We start from the raw sequence: 16336 nt of genomic DNA, 5'->3' as shown, positions 1-16336 counted from the left end.
GGTGAGAGTCTAGGAAGGCAGGTTCCTGTTCAGCCTTGTACCCTTATCACTGCTGAGAATTTGCTGTTATGCCAGAACCAACTCCAAGGGCTTTGCCTACATTATCTCCTTTTATCTCCCAGCAAACCTATGTCTCCATTGTTCTGATGGGGACACTGAGGGCCAGAGGTTAGGGAACTCATCCAAAGGCCTGGAAGCTGAGAAAAAGCAGAAGCGGGAGCCAAGGCTATAGCCCTGCCTCCAAATCCTTAACACCACGCTGCCATTTCGACCTGCACAGCCAAGGCCGACCAACCATCCCTTATCGAGTTCTCTTTCTTCCTTTTCTACCGGCGCACGAATTCCGCTTCTCAGAGAGGTTGTGAAAATGAAATGAGCTAAGGAACGTCAACCATTCAGCTCGACTCCGGACTGAGCTTACTCTCTCCGGGGCTCATTTTCCTTCTCTGTAAATGGGATCCTCATCACCGCGACTCTGCGGTGGGGAACAGAACGGAAATGTGGCCAGCGCTGAGTAGTTTGGAGCCAGACAGTCTAGTTCGAACCCCAGCTCCTCCAGCGAGAGCCGCAGCGTAGGGTCGATCCCCAACGTCGGGTAACTGTAATCGAGCTGCCTGGAAGAATGAATCAAATAATTCACGTAAAGTACTTAAGGAAACGGTTTAAGCGCAAACGATTAAGCGCTAAATAAAGCGCCGGTTACCAGGACAGTGATTGGCCCGCGCAGGCTTGGAGGGCTTCTGTCTGGGAAGAAGGAGAAGCTGCCCCCCAGCTCCTCCTGAAACTTCTCGGACTTTCCAGCGGCTCAGGGCGCTAGTGATCGGGGACCTCAGACACTGACTCCCGAGGGCGTCCGGATCTCGGGGCTGCTCCTCCCAGACCCTCCCGCAGGCCTCCCGGAATGCAGCGGGTGTTTAAAAGGGCACTCAGAGCCTGGTCTCCGCCCCCACGCACACGCAAAGTAGGGAAGACTCCGAAAGGACCTGAAAAGAAGGGACAGAGACTTAGCCCGGAATAGGGACCCTGTCATGGAGTCTGAAAGGCAGCGACCCAGCCCTAGCGATCGGCACGCACCGTGAGCGCTCCTGAAAATATTTGACATTTCAGTGACCTTCCTTGACTAGCCTCCCAAATAATACCCTGCACTCTCCCGCTCTAACACACAGCCTGCTTAATTTTCCTTTTGGCACTTCTATCCCAGTCTCCCACTGGACGGTAAACTCCACCAGGGTGGGGCCTTTCTCCTCTGTATCCCTGGCACAAAGTAGGCACCTAACAAATAATGCTGAATATTTGAACAAATGAATGAATGAGGGGCCTCCCTGGTGGTGCAGTGGTTGAGGGTCCGCCTGCCAATGCAGGGGACACGGGTTCGTGCCCCGGTCCGGGAGGATCCCACATGCCGCAGAGCGGCTGGGCCTGTGAGCCATGGCCGCTGAGCCTGCGCGCGTCCGGAGCCTGTGCTCCGCAACGGGAGAGGCCACAACAGTGAGAGGCCCGCGTACCACAAAAAAAAAAAAAAAAAAATGAATGAGGACAGAAAAAAGAGAAAGTCAGACAGCCGTTCCACAACAAAGATTTTTCTCCTCACCGCCCCCCGCCCCAAACTCTATGTTTAGGATTCCCCTGGGAGCTTTCTTTCGAGGTCCTTCCTGGCCCAGCACCTGGGAAGGATAGGACACCCGTTGGCCTCTGTATGTATCCTGTGGGGGTTTTCCCAGGCATGTTCTGGGGGTGCATTCCGCTCAGGACTGAACCACCAGGACACCAGCCTCCCACAAACATGAGTACCAGCATGGCATGGAAAACAATTATTGTTAATCAAATAAATAATGCACACCTTAGGAAAGAATTATTTTAAAGAAATTCTTCTGCAAGTTCTTGTGGACAGAAGGAATCCACTGGAAAGCAGATTAATGTATTTCTTTTCTAAACCTTAAAAGTCTATGTATTGAATTTATTTAAAAACCATAACTGCAGTTGGAAAGGATGCACAGAACCTGTTGTCTCAAAAGTTTCCATTAGGGGTTGACTGTTCTTACTCATTTGGTGATTTTTACTATCTCTCAACACTCCCTGTCCACCCCTTACCATCTCTGTAGATAATTTTTTAAATGGTAAATGTCCTTGTTTAACTTTGCAAAACTTACTATCAGTTAGGTTATGAGCTCTTCCTGGCACCTACTGCCCAGGAAGCACGGGGCTCTTAGATGATCACTGCCAGGGGTAGGGTGTATGGGGGGGTGGTAATTATCCCTATTTTTGGCAGTGAAGCTTAAGCCCGATCTTCATGAAAGGCCTGGTTCCAAATCCACGCTCTGTTCCTATTGGGTTTTTCAAGAAGAAGCTCTCACTGTCTTCCCTTCTGAAGAATCAAAAAGATCTCAGCCTGGGTTTGGCCTTTCCAGCTGAGCACTCCTGGACTCACAACCTTCTCCCACCCCTGTGCCTTCTCACGGAACCAGAACTACCTGCCTTGAGATTCAGCGGAAGTGGCCCAGAGAATCCGCTCTTGAAGCATAAGGTACAATACAGTAGGAATCTAAAAACTTTTGAGTGCTTACTATGTGCCAGGCCCTGAGCTGGGAGTCCAAAGAGCTAGGACAGTCGCTGGAAAACTGCTATCCCAACTAGGAGCACTGTCAACCGCACCCCGGGGCCTTAGCCCGGGCTCACCCCTAAGCGTCTCGAGAAGCCTCTCTGCCGAGGGCCGCTGAGGGCTCAGTCCCGCCACCTGATCCACCTCCTGTACCTCTCCAAGGGTGTTCTTCGCATCCCCCCTCCCCGCGCCCCCGCCTGGTTCTCTGCGCTCTGCCGGCCAACTGGCCCTCTCCAACCACAGCGTCTGTCCAATTCCGAAACTGGACCATTCCCCACCCACCCACCCATATAAACCGGAAACAGAACGTTTATTCAGGGCCCTGGTTTTGTCAGCCCTTAGCTGGTCAGATTTCATGCGCATTTTAATACGATCAAATCTGAGGTTGAGACGCATTCTGGAGTTTGCTGGCAGCTAAGCGGGCTGCCCAGGCTCCGGGAAGAATCTTGAGCCTGAGGCGGCATAACTTGACCCCAAGGCACGCCGGCTCTGACGCTCGGCCTTTCCCCAGGGTGTGCACTCAGCCAGCCGGGAGAAAAGAACTTAGCAAAGCTCAGGAAAGCTCCACTGGCCCTCCTGTCCTCCACTAGCTTCGCACCGGCGCCTGTGGCCAGGCGCTCAGATCCCGAGGTGCAGGTGGGGTGTGGCGGGGACAGACAAGGACAAAGCTGAGGATCTTGGTCCGTATTCAGGAGTCTGGCCAGTAAGTATGTATTGAAAGTCACAGAGCGACAGGCTCTGTACTAGGCACTTAGGTACACCGCGGGCGGAAGCCCTCCCAGCTCCAACTTCCCAAGGGTTGCTAGGCCAGGCCAGACTATGCCAGAGCACGACAAAGGGCCCAGTATCACTTATCACTGTAGCAAGTAATAAGGACCGGGACAGTGGGACAGACTTAGAAGGGATTTTTAATCGAAACTTGAGGGGAGGGTTGCCGGGGAAGGCCTGAGATCTGTAAGCCGAGATCTGAAAGACACAGCGCTTCACCGCCTGGTGAGGGCTTCCGTTGAGCCCGCTTTTTCTCTCACCTGCCCTGTGTCCACGCGCATCTCTTCTCTACTCTTTCTCACCACCTGTCTCTGTGTGTCTCTAGTTTCGTTTCCCACAGTCCCAGGGGCCAAGGACGCGTCGCTCAACTTCTCCCGGAAAGAAGAGGGGCAGCGTCCCGGGCCTCCTTAAGGAGGAAGAATTCCTGGAAGTCAGTCACCCTGGTGACATCCCCACACCGGGTCCAGGATGTGCTGGACCAAGCCCGGACGCCAGCCCACGCCAGCAGGAATACGCTCAACACCTGTGCAGGGAGGAATATCAATTCCATCAGCACCCTTTACAAAAACAAAGCACAAATGCGATAAAGCGGGACAAACCCTCAGATCTTGCAGCTCTTTCGAAGCTGTGGGTACAATTTGGGGTCACATCTAGGGTCTCGAAAGTTCCCTTGCAACCTCTGAACCCACGCAGCCCTGTATCCTCCGAAGGCCACAGTCTTGCTAAGGGCGCTCAGCAAGGCGTGGACAAGCCGGGGACGCCCAGGTTCAGAGTTGGCACTGTGGGCGCCGCCCGGCCACCCCCGCCCTGCCAGCCCCCGGTGCCAAGAGCAGCAGCACCGCACGCGGGCATGCTTCTCCGTGCGTAAAAATCCCGGCCGCACAGCTCTGCCACGCCACCGAGGGGGCCTCGGAGCGCACAAGGGAAGCCATTCAAAAATGTTAATAAGCTTATTAAAATAAGCGGCTTTACTGGCTCTTGTTTTACAGCGTGCCGCTCACCCTTGCTTTCTGGTGAACCACGGGAGAGAAAACACTTGTGGCATTAATTTTTTTTTTTTTCTTAACGCGTCGCGGTTTCCATCCAAGGACAGGGGTCTCTCTGGAGCTCAGCGCGGCCACAGAAGCAGAATAGCCTCAGGTCTCCCTCCCAAGCTTGCTGGGTGGGGAGAAGTCCTCGCATCGAAAAAGCTGGACTTTTCAAAACAGCTGACCACCCAGGCCGGGGAAGCAGATAAAGGAGGCCCAAAGATAAGGAACTTGGGGAGGCCTGTAGACAGCATCTTGGGGAACCCAAATTCTTTGTAAAAATAAAACAACTCCACCACCACCCCCCCCCCCGCCAAAAAAAAAACTGCTTATAAAGGGGATGGCATTATTTAAAGTAAAATATAGCAAGGCTTTGTCCTTACTTCCACTTCAAGCCGGGGGTGAGTGTACACCCCAAACACTACCCAGAAAACTGAAGGAGCATCTCACAGCTCTCTTTTCTTTCCTTCTTCTTCTTCTTTATTTAATTTTTAAAACAGAGATTCTGAGAAAAGAAGTTAATTTCCTAAGATTGAAGTGAGTGGCAGAGCTGCTTCTCACCTGTGGACTCCAGGTCCGAAGCAGAATCACTTTATAGATCTATGGGGCCATTGAGCCCCATTTGACCACTTCTCACCCTCGAATATGCAGGCTGGAGAGAGAAGCTCTCACCTTGTGCATCCCAGATTTCCAGGGCCGGGATTTCCCTAAGTGCCGGGGCGCACGTCCAAGTCATAGGGAGCGCTGCTCAGCCAGGAGGCCTGAATGTGGCGATGGGAGGGGGCCGAGCCGGAAAGGACTCACCAAGAAGCCCCGAGGCCTTGAGCAACCCCTACGCTGATCCTCACGCCAAAAACTAAAGTTGCAATTGCAAAAACAGCAGGGAGGGATGCAAGCGCTCTCTGGAGACCGTGAGGCCTGTGCAGAGACCACGGGCTCTTGGCTTCGCTGGCGCACTAACCGCCCGGCCGCGGGCCGCACCCGGGATTGTGGGCGGGGGCGCGGAGGGAGAAAATCCGGATGCTTGTAGGTGGAAGAGTGTGAGAGAGCGCGGACCTTGCGCGGGTGAGTGTGTCACGCACACTCACGCAAGCGTGGGGGGAACTTGGAGCCCAGCACTGAGCTTACCTCTCTGGAGGCTCCGGGGTGACGCCCCCGCGGCTACCGAATATCCCCTTTGAACTTGACATTCCAATAGGAATAGAGAGGGGCTGTTCGCCCAGGCCGCGGGTTCCGGGTCAGCTCCGGGTGGGTCAGAAGCCACGCTCCTGCCTTTCCCTGCCCGATTCAAAGCCAAAAACTTCAACAGTAACGACAGCGCTTCGGGATGGGTGCGGGGCTGCAGGGCCGTTTGCCACATTTCTCACATTCGTGAATTGCCCTTAATTTGGACTTTCGACCCTTCCTTCATACACGCAACAGGTTTGAAATAAGTTCATTGTTCAACTTAACCTGGATCCCGCACTGGACCACCCCGCTTGTAATCTTTTTTTAAATAAATGCTTTAATGATTTTTAACGACCCAGTTTATGTTGAATAATTTCTATGTGTGACTACAGGGGGACAATTTATTACATGATGTAACCATTTACAATATAATACACTTTTTGCAACCCTGTTTTGGCGTTTCTTCATTTCAAAAACATATTTATCAGGAAACTCGAAAACTGGAGGAGGCCCAGGTTATCTATCCCTCTGAGGGCCCCTTCGTGGAGCACACCACAGAGCACTTAGAAACCTCTGAAGGATGCAGGAGTTCAAGGAAGATTGTTTAAGATCAGCCAACTCAGCATTGCCCAGAAGTTCATAATAATAATAATCATGGCAACAATAATAATAAGTCCACACCAGCTGCACAGTGCTTAATGGTTTTCAAAGCACACCCACCCTCTTGTGATCCAACCACCCTGAAACTAAACGTGGGGAATGCTAGCTCTGAAGCTGAAGGACAATTCACCCTGCTGCCTCAAATCCTAAAATATGCTTCTAATCTTTGAATGACTCTGACTTGGCCCCTTAATGGCCTGTGACTTTGGGCAAGTCACATTGCGTCTTTGAGCCTCAGTTTCCCCACCTGCAAAATGGAGGTCATGTCCACCCAGCTAAAAGGCGGCCTCAAGGAACTACCGAGGGACAGGATGCAGGAAGCACTTTTTCACTTGTAATGTCCCAGACAAAGGAATAGAGTTATAGTTATTGTTATCATTGTTGGTGGTGGTGGTATGTATTGCTTGGCTGCTCCTTCCGGCCTCTGCTCCTGTTTCCCTGGCCGCTGGCGGTGCGGCCTTCACACTTTCACTGGTGACCTGACTTCTGCAGTAGCGCGGCTACACCTGCGATGCATCAATCCGCCCCGCCTGCCCTCAGCTCTTTCAAGCATATGCTGGGTCCAGCAGGTCCCATGGAGCTCGATGTGATTCCCAACGAAGACTGTTAGCAGGGGGAGGTTGGTGGCCTGCAAGACTGAAGCCCTGCAGCTCCTTGGCATAGGTCTGAGCCCCAGCACGGGTCTGCCTCGCTCCCCTCCACTCCTTCGGGCCCAGAAGCTGCTCCACCAGTGTTCTGGTTCCCGGGAATGTGTGACTCTCCCCACTGCTCAGCTTTCCCCGAGGCAGGAGCCCTTCTATAAGGCGAGGTGAATTCCGTGGACTTGAGAGAGGTCGGTTTCTACCTTTCTCCTGGTGATGAAACGCGGATGGAGTATCGGCCTGGCCGGACCGAGCTCCGGTAGCCAGTTGGGGCCCCCACCCCGCGGACGTCTGCAGGCCTTGGATGAGGTCCTGCCTCTGTGGGATGCTCGGTGTGGCTCTGACACACTCTGCCAGTTTCCCGGTCCCCTAGATGCTGCTCTTCCTCGGGCCCAGCCTCTCGGGGTTCGGGGCACCGCTACCACTAAGCTGCCTCTCAGAGGCGCGGGGACATGTGTATTGAGCTCTCTTCCGACTTTCTCATATGAAGTCAGATTCTCCGTCACCCTCTTTCCCTTGCTAGAGTGGAGGAGCGGGATTCGCTGTGGCCCGGAAGCCCTTTATTTTCTTAAATGGAATCTATCCCCAAACTCTCCCTGCTTGACCCAGCTCTTTAGAGATACTCTCCGGGGGTCCATGAACCCCTCAAATCAAGTCACTTTGAGTGAGACGCGCCTTGGGATCACCATGGGGAACAGGTCGGGAGTTTGAGTTACACACACACACACACACACACATACACACACCACCAGTGACATTTGGTAGCCTATCATCCCAAATTTGCTGCCCAGAGAAAGATTTTTAGTCTAAGCCTGATTCCTTGGAACTGATTTCCGCACGGGTCACAGCGTGTTCTGTCCCCTTTCCCAGCCATTGCCCCCAACCTAAGTGTGTGGGTCGAACCCAGTGATCTTTAAGGCCAGGTCTGAGATTCACTAAGGGCTGAAAGGGATTGAGAAGGATGAAACCAAAAGTCTACCTGACTCAGGTGACAACTGTTCCTGGCAACCAGGTCCTGAGAAGGCCCAGAGGGCTCAGCGGGGCCCAGGGTCACAGGGAGTGGATGAAGGAAGATCTCCTTGGACAGGAACAGGGCGGGCAGAAAGCAGGACTTTCTCATCTTCAAAGAAAGGGCACGGGTGGGAGTAGAGAAGGAAAAGGAAACGAAGAAAGTAATACCGAAACTTTCCAACAGGAGCCGCATTTGCGGCCTGGGGTCCAGGTAAAGACATACATCTTGGGTCACGAAATGCGGTGGGAAATCCTCGGAGGGTGGGCTGGACCCAAAGGCTGTCTCCAGCTCCTGGAATCAGATCTTAACGGCGTTCGCGCCAACGCCAGCCGCGGAGCAGCTCAGAGTGAAACTGCAACAATCCGGGTCAAACTGAATTCGTTTGAGTCATTTTTCCCGAGCGACTCGAGCCAGCCCAGTAGAACTGACCCAAGCAGGGAGCCGGAGAGGGAACGAGGAAAGGAAGGGGCGCCGCCTGGCCTACGGAAGAAACTTCCCAGTCCTCTGGATTCCAAATCCGCAAGGATGGAGAGCAAACTACAGTCTTAGGACGCAGCCACAAACAATTGACGTTTTCAGAAGGGGAAGAAAACCCTGCCCCCCTCCAAAAAAAACCCCGCAGTAATGGCGATCTCTGGAGAGAAGAGAAGGGATTCTAGCATTACTGGAAAACTTCTTTCTTTAAGGAAACTGCATTCATGAGTAATGATGAAATTAAAGTGGAATTTTAAAAACATGTCAGAAAGAAACAAAATGATTGCAGGAATCCTTTGGAAGGTAGTTGGACTTGGGGGCTAGGGTGTGCATCGCCTGAGGGCGTTTGCTTTTCCCTTGCCGTCTCACTGTTTCCAGCAGCGGGAATCGTTTCGTAAAGCCTTTGTCGCGACTCTCTGCCCCCTCCGGGCTGAGGGGTAGCAGAAGCCCGGCCAAGGCCTTTGGGGTGCCAAGGCCGGAGGGTCCAAGGCTGGGAAAGATCGCAGGCGGAGGAGGAGGGCGAGGCGGCCTATCTGCTGCGGTGAAATTGAAAGTAGCCCGGGTCTGGGTTTCAGTGTTTTCCCGACTGAGGCCACGGACCAGGGGCCTTGGCGCCTGCCGTGTGGCATTAACTCTTGCTTGCTCTCCCCGGACCCGACGTGAGGGGCGTGTAGCGGTGAGCGCTTTGCTCCGGTGAATCCTTGGCATCTGGGGAGTCATTCTGGGGAACGCCGGCGGGGCGCGTTCATCTTTAAAATGGAGTAATAAATAACCATCTCCCTGCCCATCCTCTGCTCCCACGGTGGGCTTCTGTGCGGATCAAGTGACAACGTGTCATGAGGGAGTGAGTGGAAGTGCTTTGGAACAAGGTGCAGCGTCATTTGCACCCGGCAGGGGTCAAAGCACAGGTGACCCTCCCCGGGAGACACCTTATTAGCTCCTCAGTCTCCCCTAACCGCTTCAGAATTCCAGCGACTTTTTGCCTATTCTGGAAATGAAATAATGGCAGGAACGCTTAGAGAAAACTCTCAGAAAATCGAAAGCAAAGAGGATGCCGGCAGGTGGAGGAGTGAAAAGGTTAGGGTGAGGGATGGAAATTGGGAGCGGGTTCAGCTATGGATGCTTCCTAGACTCTGATACTAGTGCCCACGAGTAAAAACGTGAATCCTAGGTATTTGCTCCGGATTCAGTGGGATTCCTCTGTGACTCCTGCAAAGTCCCAGAAATGACGATTCCCTGAGCTGCGCGGATTTAAATGCTTCCTGAGGGTGAGCAGCGAGGAGACTTCCGGGGGGAGCGAGGTGTCCTGTCCTGGACTGAAAACAAGTTGGGAAAATGAGCCCACGTTACCGGTTCCCCCGAAGCCGGACAGAGAGAGGCTCAGAGAAAACACGGCGTCCAGGAGGGCATGTTAAACTAAAAGTTTATAAATTAAAGGAAAAAAAATACAACGAATAGAACTTCCAAATTTCACAAATCTTTTTAAAGTTAATACTCTAGTTGAGTGCACAGTGACCTTAAGGAGGCGACAAGCGGCGAGGTTGACACGAGGTTGACAGGATCACCTGTCTTAGGTTGCAGGGACAGGGATGGGAGAATCCTGGGTCAGGACGCAGGAGTCGCCGAGGCTAAACGGTAGAGACTGGGCCCAGCGGCCGAACTGCAGAGGACGCCGAGGAAAGGCCGGTCAAGGATATTCACATTGAATACAAAAATAACCATCATTTGAATACAAGCAACTGAAAAGTGCTATAAGTTTTAACCTCCGAAAGAAAGAAGGAAAGAAAGAAAGAAAGAAAGAAAGGAAGGAAGGGAGGAAGGGAGGAAGAAAGAAAGGAAGGAAGGAAGAAAAAGAAAGAAAGAAAGAAAGAAAGAAAGAAAGAAAGAAAGAAAGAAAGAAAGAAAGGAAGGGAGGGAGGAAGGGAGGAAGAAAGAAAGGAAGGAAGGAAGAAAAAGAAAGAAAGAAAGAAAGAAAGAAAGAAAGAAAGAAAGAAAGAAAGAAAGAAAGAAAGAAAGAAAAAGAAAAAGAAAGGAAGAAAGAAACGTTCTGCGAAGGACTCCTGGGTTTCCTCTCTCCTGGTTCGGGGGCTCCCAGGAGCTCCCCCAGTTGGTCGCAGCCTGGACCTCCGAAAGGGAAGATGCGGGGCCCTTGCCCTGCCCTGTGCTCAGAGGCTCCCTTCCATACATTCAGCACCCAATCAGGCGCCCCCCACCCGAGCTCTGACACCGGGAAGGGGTGGGGAGGAGGGCCCGCAAACCAAACATTTCATGGTTCAATGAACCCCTAGCCTGGGGCTTCTTGGGGCTGCCAGGGCTCTAAACCCCTTTGTAACAATTGCAATTTCCAAAAATAATAGATATGTAGATACACATAGATTGGTAGCATGGATACCATGAACTAGTGTGGCCTAGCGCACGAAGCTCCCGGCAGGCCTGAAATTCTGGGATTCAGGCTTGTGTGGTCTCCAGGAGTTCTCTCCTCTCTGGGAAACGCCATCCCCAGGCAGACACAATCCAAACCCAACATTATGGTGGTAATAAATAATGTCCAAGGGCTTCTAAGCAAGTGGGGCGGGGGGGTAGGAACAGGGTCCCTAAGCCATAGGACGCCTCTGTTCAAACTAGAAATAGGCGCCCCCCCTCTGGGTAGACCCAGTCCCGCTGCCAGGGCGCACGTCCTGGAGAGCAGAGCCAGGGCTGGATTTCATCCTCCACCTGCCCCCTCCGCGGGGCTCTCCAGTACAGGGCACAACTTGTACAGCCATCAGCGCCCGTCTGGAGCTGGGGCGCGGGGATCATTCGCTGCCTCATCCCAGGCCGGCTCACTGGGTGCCCGCGGCGGCCGCACACGTGGAGAGTGCCCAGCCGGGGAGGCAGTAATAAGGGTAATAGTAGGAGGGCTGCAGTGGCAGCAGCGAGGGAGGCCGCAGCACCTCTCCAGGCAGGTACTGTCTCTGGTCGTCGCGCACCAGCACCTTCACTGCCACCTTCTTGGCGGCGGGCGCCGAGGCCAGTAGGTCGGCGGCCATCTGTCGGCGCTTGGTCTTGTAGCGACGGTTCTGGAACCAGATCTTCACCTGCGTCTCGGTAAGCTTCAGCGACGCGGCCAGGTCTGCGCGCTCGGGCCCGGACAGGTAGCGCTGGTGGTTGAAGCGGCGCTCCAGCTCGAAGACCTGTGCGTGGGAGAAGGCGGCGCGCGAGCGCTTCTTGCGCGGCTTGGGCGCCACGGGCTCCTCCTCCTCCTCTGCGCCGCCCGCGGGCCCGCCGCCGCTGCCGCTGCACAACGTGGGCACGCGTGCGCCTCCTGTGCCAACGCCGTCGTCCTCGACCCTCGGGCTGCGGTCGCCTGTGGACACAGTGAGAACAGAAACGAGGCACTGTCAGTGCCGCAGAGGAGTGAGGTCCGGCCTCAACCGCTGTGGTCGGGGTGGGGGGCGGAAATACCCTTTCATGCCGCCGGAGTGGTGGGGAGGGCCTGGAAGCCGCGGGTCCGGGAGGCAAGTCTTAGAACCCTGTCCCACTCGCTTCCTGCAGCTAAGCTTGTTGTGAGCCGGCAACGAACTCAGCCGCTGTATCAACGCTGTGCAGCCAAGATCCAGCTCCTTGCCCTCTCTGGGCTCCAGGCTCCTCGCAGCGATGTGGGCATTGGGCCTGAGCATCCTCGCACGCCTTCTCCGCCCTCAGCCCTCAGCCCTCAGCCCTGGGGTTCTAGATGGCGTTTCGGATACCCTCCCTGGGTTCACCCGCCTCCCCACACTCACACTCACACACGCATCGTCACAGCACGCACGTGTTGGCTGCGCGTAAAGAGAAAGTGGGGAGATGGATCCTGGAGACAGAAGTATTCGGAGTCTTACGCCCCCATCCACCCGGAATTGTGGGAGGGCTATGGCAATAGGCTGAGTCAAGGCCACGGGTAGGCTTCTACCTCTCTCTTACAAAGGCAATGAAAGGAGGGCTGGAGTTGAGGGTAGAGGGGTGTCCCTGCTTCGAATCCTTGGACCCTAATCGGACGACAGCTCCTCTGCCTCTTCCCCGCTCTCCCCGCAGAACCCTAGCAGGGAGGTCCAGCACTCTGGCCCGCAGCAGATAATATTTGCTTGGGGCCAGCGTGAGGCCTACAGCACCGTCCAGCTGACGGGGCAGGCATGGGGGTCTTTCTGACCAAATGACGTGCCAGCTCGTGGTTGAGGAGGTTCCTCCCCCTGCTGAGTCTGGGATGACCTAAATCAATCCCCTCTGCCTTCAGCTGGCTGCAGGGTTTGCCTCCAGCTCTTGGGTCCTCAGCCTGGCACAGGTCTTCTGGGCCTGGGGTCTGGGAAAGCTAAAGAAACCCTCCTCCCGAAGCTCGGGCTCGGTTGGCCTTCGGCCCACTTGAAATTATCCCTCGTTACCTAGAGTCTGTCATACAGAGTGAAGTAAGTCAGAAAGAGAAAGACAAATACCGTATGCTAACACATATATATGGAATTTAAGAAAAGAAATGTCATGAAGAACCTAGGAGTAAGACACAGACCTACTAGAGAACGGACTTGAGGATATGGGGAGGGGGAAGGGTAAGCTGTGACAAAGCGAGAGAGAGGCATGGACATATATACACTAACAAACGTAAGGTAGATAGCTAGTGGGAAGCAGCCGCATAGCACAGGGAGATCAGACCGGTGCTTTGTGACCACCTACAGGGGTGGGATAGGGAGGGTGGGAGGGAGGGAGACGCAAGAGGGAAGAGATATGGGGACATATGTATATGTATAGCTGATTCACTTTGTTATACAGCAGAAACTAACACACCATTGTAAAGCAATTATACCCCAATAAAGATGTAAAAAGGGAAAAAAAAGAAATTGTCCCTCGTTACCTATCTTTGAGCTGCGGGGCAGGCTCTGAGACCTCGAGCTGGGAGCATCTCTGATCTCTGGGCTAGGGCCCGGATACTGGCTACCCGAGGTTTCTGGGACCCTTGCTCTTCCCTTTCCTCGATTTTGGGGATTTGGAGACAGACTCAGCCGAAGGCACTGGCAGTGGACTCAAAGCCAGGGTGCAGTGGTTCTCTCCCAGTCTGGTCTAAAGTACACTGCCCCACGACGTCGTCTGAGGCTTTACCCCAGGACGCAGCGTTCTGAGGAGTTTCTCGGTCCTCTCTCGGGCTCAGTTGCCAGAGGCTTAGAGCAGCCCGCGCCGATGCGCAGAGCTTACGGTCTTGGCTAACCCGGGGGGCCCAGGGAACAAGGTGCTAACAGCAGGCCCACCCCACTCGGCGTGGTTGCTCTCCTTGCCCAACCCCTCAGCCCGGCACCCTTCCCCGCGAAGCCTTAGCCGACCTGAGACGCTGGCCGACATCTCACTGTCGCTCCGGCCCGCGGCTTCCTCCTCCAGGTCCTTGGCTGCGGGAAGCTCACAGACCGGCTGGCCGAGGCCCAGGGTCGCCCCTGTACGGCAGGCCCCGCTGGCCCCCGGCGGGTCCGCGCAGCGCCGTCCGCCCTCGTTCTCCTCGCTCAGCGCCGAGTCCGAATCCCAGCCTCCCGGGCTCTCCGTGGTCCGCCCCGCAGCCGTTCTGGTCCCAGGAGGCGACGCAAGTAGAGAGTCCTCGGCGCCCCCCAGCGCGCCCGCGTCTGTCTCCCCAAAGAGCCGCCAGCAACAGACAGCGGGTGCCGCTGCCACCGCTGTACCGCCGGGTACGGGGCGCCCCTCCGTCGCGGGCAGCCCGCCGCGCTCCTCTTTCTTGTTGAGGATCGCCTGGATGGAGAAGGGCGTCAAGGTGTTGGCGCCGCGCACAGCCATCTGCGCCGCGGGCCGGAGCGGCCGGCCGGGCGGGCGGCTGGGGCGCGGGGCAGCTCCGAGCTGAATGGAGCGCGCGGGCCGCCGCAGCGCGAGTGAGCCCCGCGAGCGAGGCCCCTGCAGCCCACTCCTGGGCTGCCCAGCAGCCTCCGCCCCCCTCTGGCCCCGGATCAGCGCCGACCCTCACTCCCACTTCCGAGGCCCACCCCGCCCAGAGACCCCCTCCCCCCCAATCCAGCGCCAGAAGTTCTCCTTTCGCAGCTCAGCTGGATTATCTCATCGCCTCGCGCCCTTAGGGGCGGGCCGGGGTCTGGCCCTCGGAGGACGTGGGGGGAGGATCAGTGAGGCCCCTCTGCGGCTGCAGTCCCCTCCTGAGCGCCTCCGGGGTGCACGGCCCGAGTCACTTTTTCTTTGCGCCTCTGTCTCTTCCCCGCCTGCAGGATTTCGCTTCTGGATCGTCGTCTCCTTTCCCTGCTGGGCCGGCTCTTCCGGAGCCCACCTCCAGCGGCGGCGGCGACGACTGCCGCTGGATTCCGAGAGGCTCGGGGCACCCTTTTACCCCTTGTCTTGGTTTTATCTGTTTCTTCTCTCTTTCCTTCCTCAGAGTTCCACCGTAGCCCACCCCCCCACACACACACACCCCCGCCCGGGTGTCATTCCTCACTGCTGAGGGACAGCCTCAGGCCACGCCCCTTCACTGGGCTGTCCCGGGAGCTCCCGGCCGCCCATTGGTTGGCTCTTGCTGGACGACGTCGACTTGAACAGACAAAACGGGGCACGCTGCGCGGAGAAAGTCAGGGTCTGACTTAACCCCTTTCCTCCCAAGCCTGGTCCTCGAAGCATCCTCCAGCAACAGAGAGGCTCACCCACCTAGACACGCTGAAAAACCACGATTCTTACCTCTACAGATGTAGCCACCTATTCTAGCACTTTTATGGAACACGATATTTAGTTGACTCAGATCTGGGAGGGAAACCCAAAGTTAACGCAGTTCCATAAAACGCGCGTAGTTTCTGTTCTCTAGGGAGGTTTATAGATTCGAAGAATGAAATGCTTCTTCTCCCCTTATACTTTCGCGGATTCCTCACTGGAATATTATTTTCTCTGAAATAATAAGTGAATTAAAATCACTGTAGAAATAGTTTTCTTTCCTCACCGGATTTTATTTGTTTCAATTTCTATAGAAGAATTAAAAAGAAAAAGATGGTAGAGATAGAGCTAAAGTCAGGAGAGAAATTAGAGGGCATCTTTGGGAGAGTTTCTGGAAATTGCGCGGTCGTTTCCCTGGGCTGTCAAAATTGAATGCACTTGGAGTTTGCTAAATTTTACACGAGGAAGAAAATTGAAACTTTGTTCTTTAAATATTCTGTTACTTGTGAGTTGAAAAAAATATGTTTTTGTTTAAAAGAATATCTGGGAACTACCATAGTAAAGATTCTGAACTGATGACATTAATTCGCTTTAAAAAAAAATGAGTAGTGCATTATTTTATGTAGTAGAAGAAGCCAGGCTAAGAAACACAAATACTGTGGATATCTCAAAACATTTGTTGCCTATTTATATTATTTATTTTTAAATGAAGAAGTTGCTTAAGGAACATACATCACTGTCTTCCGTAAATTTTACCAGAGATTTAAATTAAAACCAAATACACAATTTGAACCATTAAATACGTTTAAAGAGCTGTGATTTTAATTTAGTAAATTGCTGAGATTGGTGTTTTTGGTGCCACTAAAACAAATAATATTCGCCCTTGTAGCTTTCTTTTTGGTAGTTGTTTTTCTACACCTCAGGTTGAAATACATTAGTAGTTTTCAGGGTCAGTGGGTGGGGGGGGTGGCTTCGCAGCATCTATACTTTCCAGCATTTCAGCCACGTGATGCTCTTTTGCATCCCAAATACACTACAGTGCACATCCTGTAGTGTATTTGGCAGGGGGGAGCCTCATCCTTGAAGAGGTCATTGCCCATTTATAGCTCTTTACTACTACTTCAGTTTTGAGGGAAAGGTGTTTAAATTTGGTGTCAGTAGGTGGCAAGTGTAAGGAACGGGATGCTCTTCAGGCCCAGAGGGGGAACAGAACAGATGCTTAAGAGGTTTCAAAAGAAATCTGTCCTTTCCTTCCTCCCGCGGACCTTCATTTATTAAGTTACACCCCTCTCCCACCACCCTAGACAATTTGTAGCTACTCTCTGGGGGCGAGTTGAGG

The 16336-nt window shown here is 54.0% G+C and overlaps 1 protein-coding gene across 1 annotated transcript; it reads right to left on the bottom strand.

The window, feature by feature from the left end:
• Positions 1-11171: 11171 nt before the first annotated feature.
• On the bottom strand, positions 11172-14130 carry NKX3-2 (NK3 homeobox 2). The gene is made up of 2 exons (XM_065878215.1): positions 13671-14130; positions 11172-11695 (listed from the first exon to the last, which is right to left on the bottom strand). The coding sequence occupies exons 1-2, from the start codon at positions 14128-14130 to the stop codon at positions 11172-11174; spliced, it is 984 nt and encodes a 327-aa protein (XP_065734287.1).
• Between the last annotated feature and the right edge of the window lie 2206 nt (positions 14131-16336).

This window comes from Phocoena phocoena, chromosome 5 (assembly GCF_963924675.1).
Source record: "Phocoena phocoena chromosome 5, mPhoPho1.1, whole genome shotgun sequence".
Taxonomy (NCBI): domain Eukaryota; kingdom Metazoa; phylum Chordata; class Mammalia; order Artiodactyla; family Phocoenidae; genus Phocoena; species Phocoena phocoena.
This window is presented reverse-complemented; position numbering and strand designations above follow the sequence as displayed.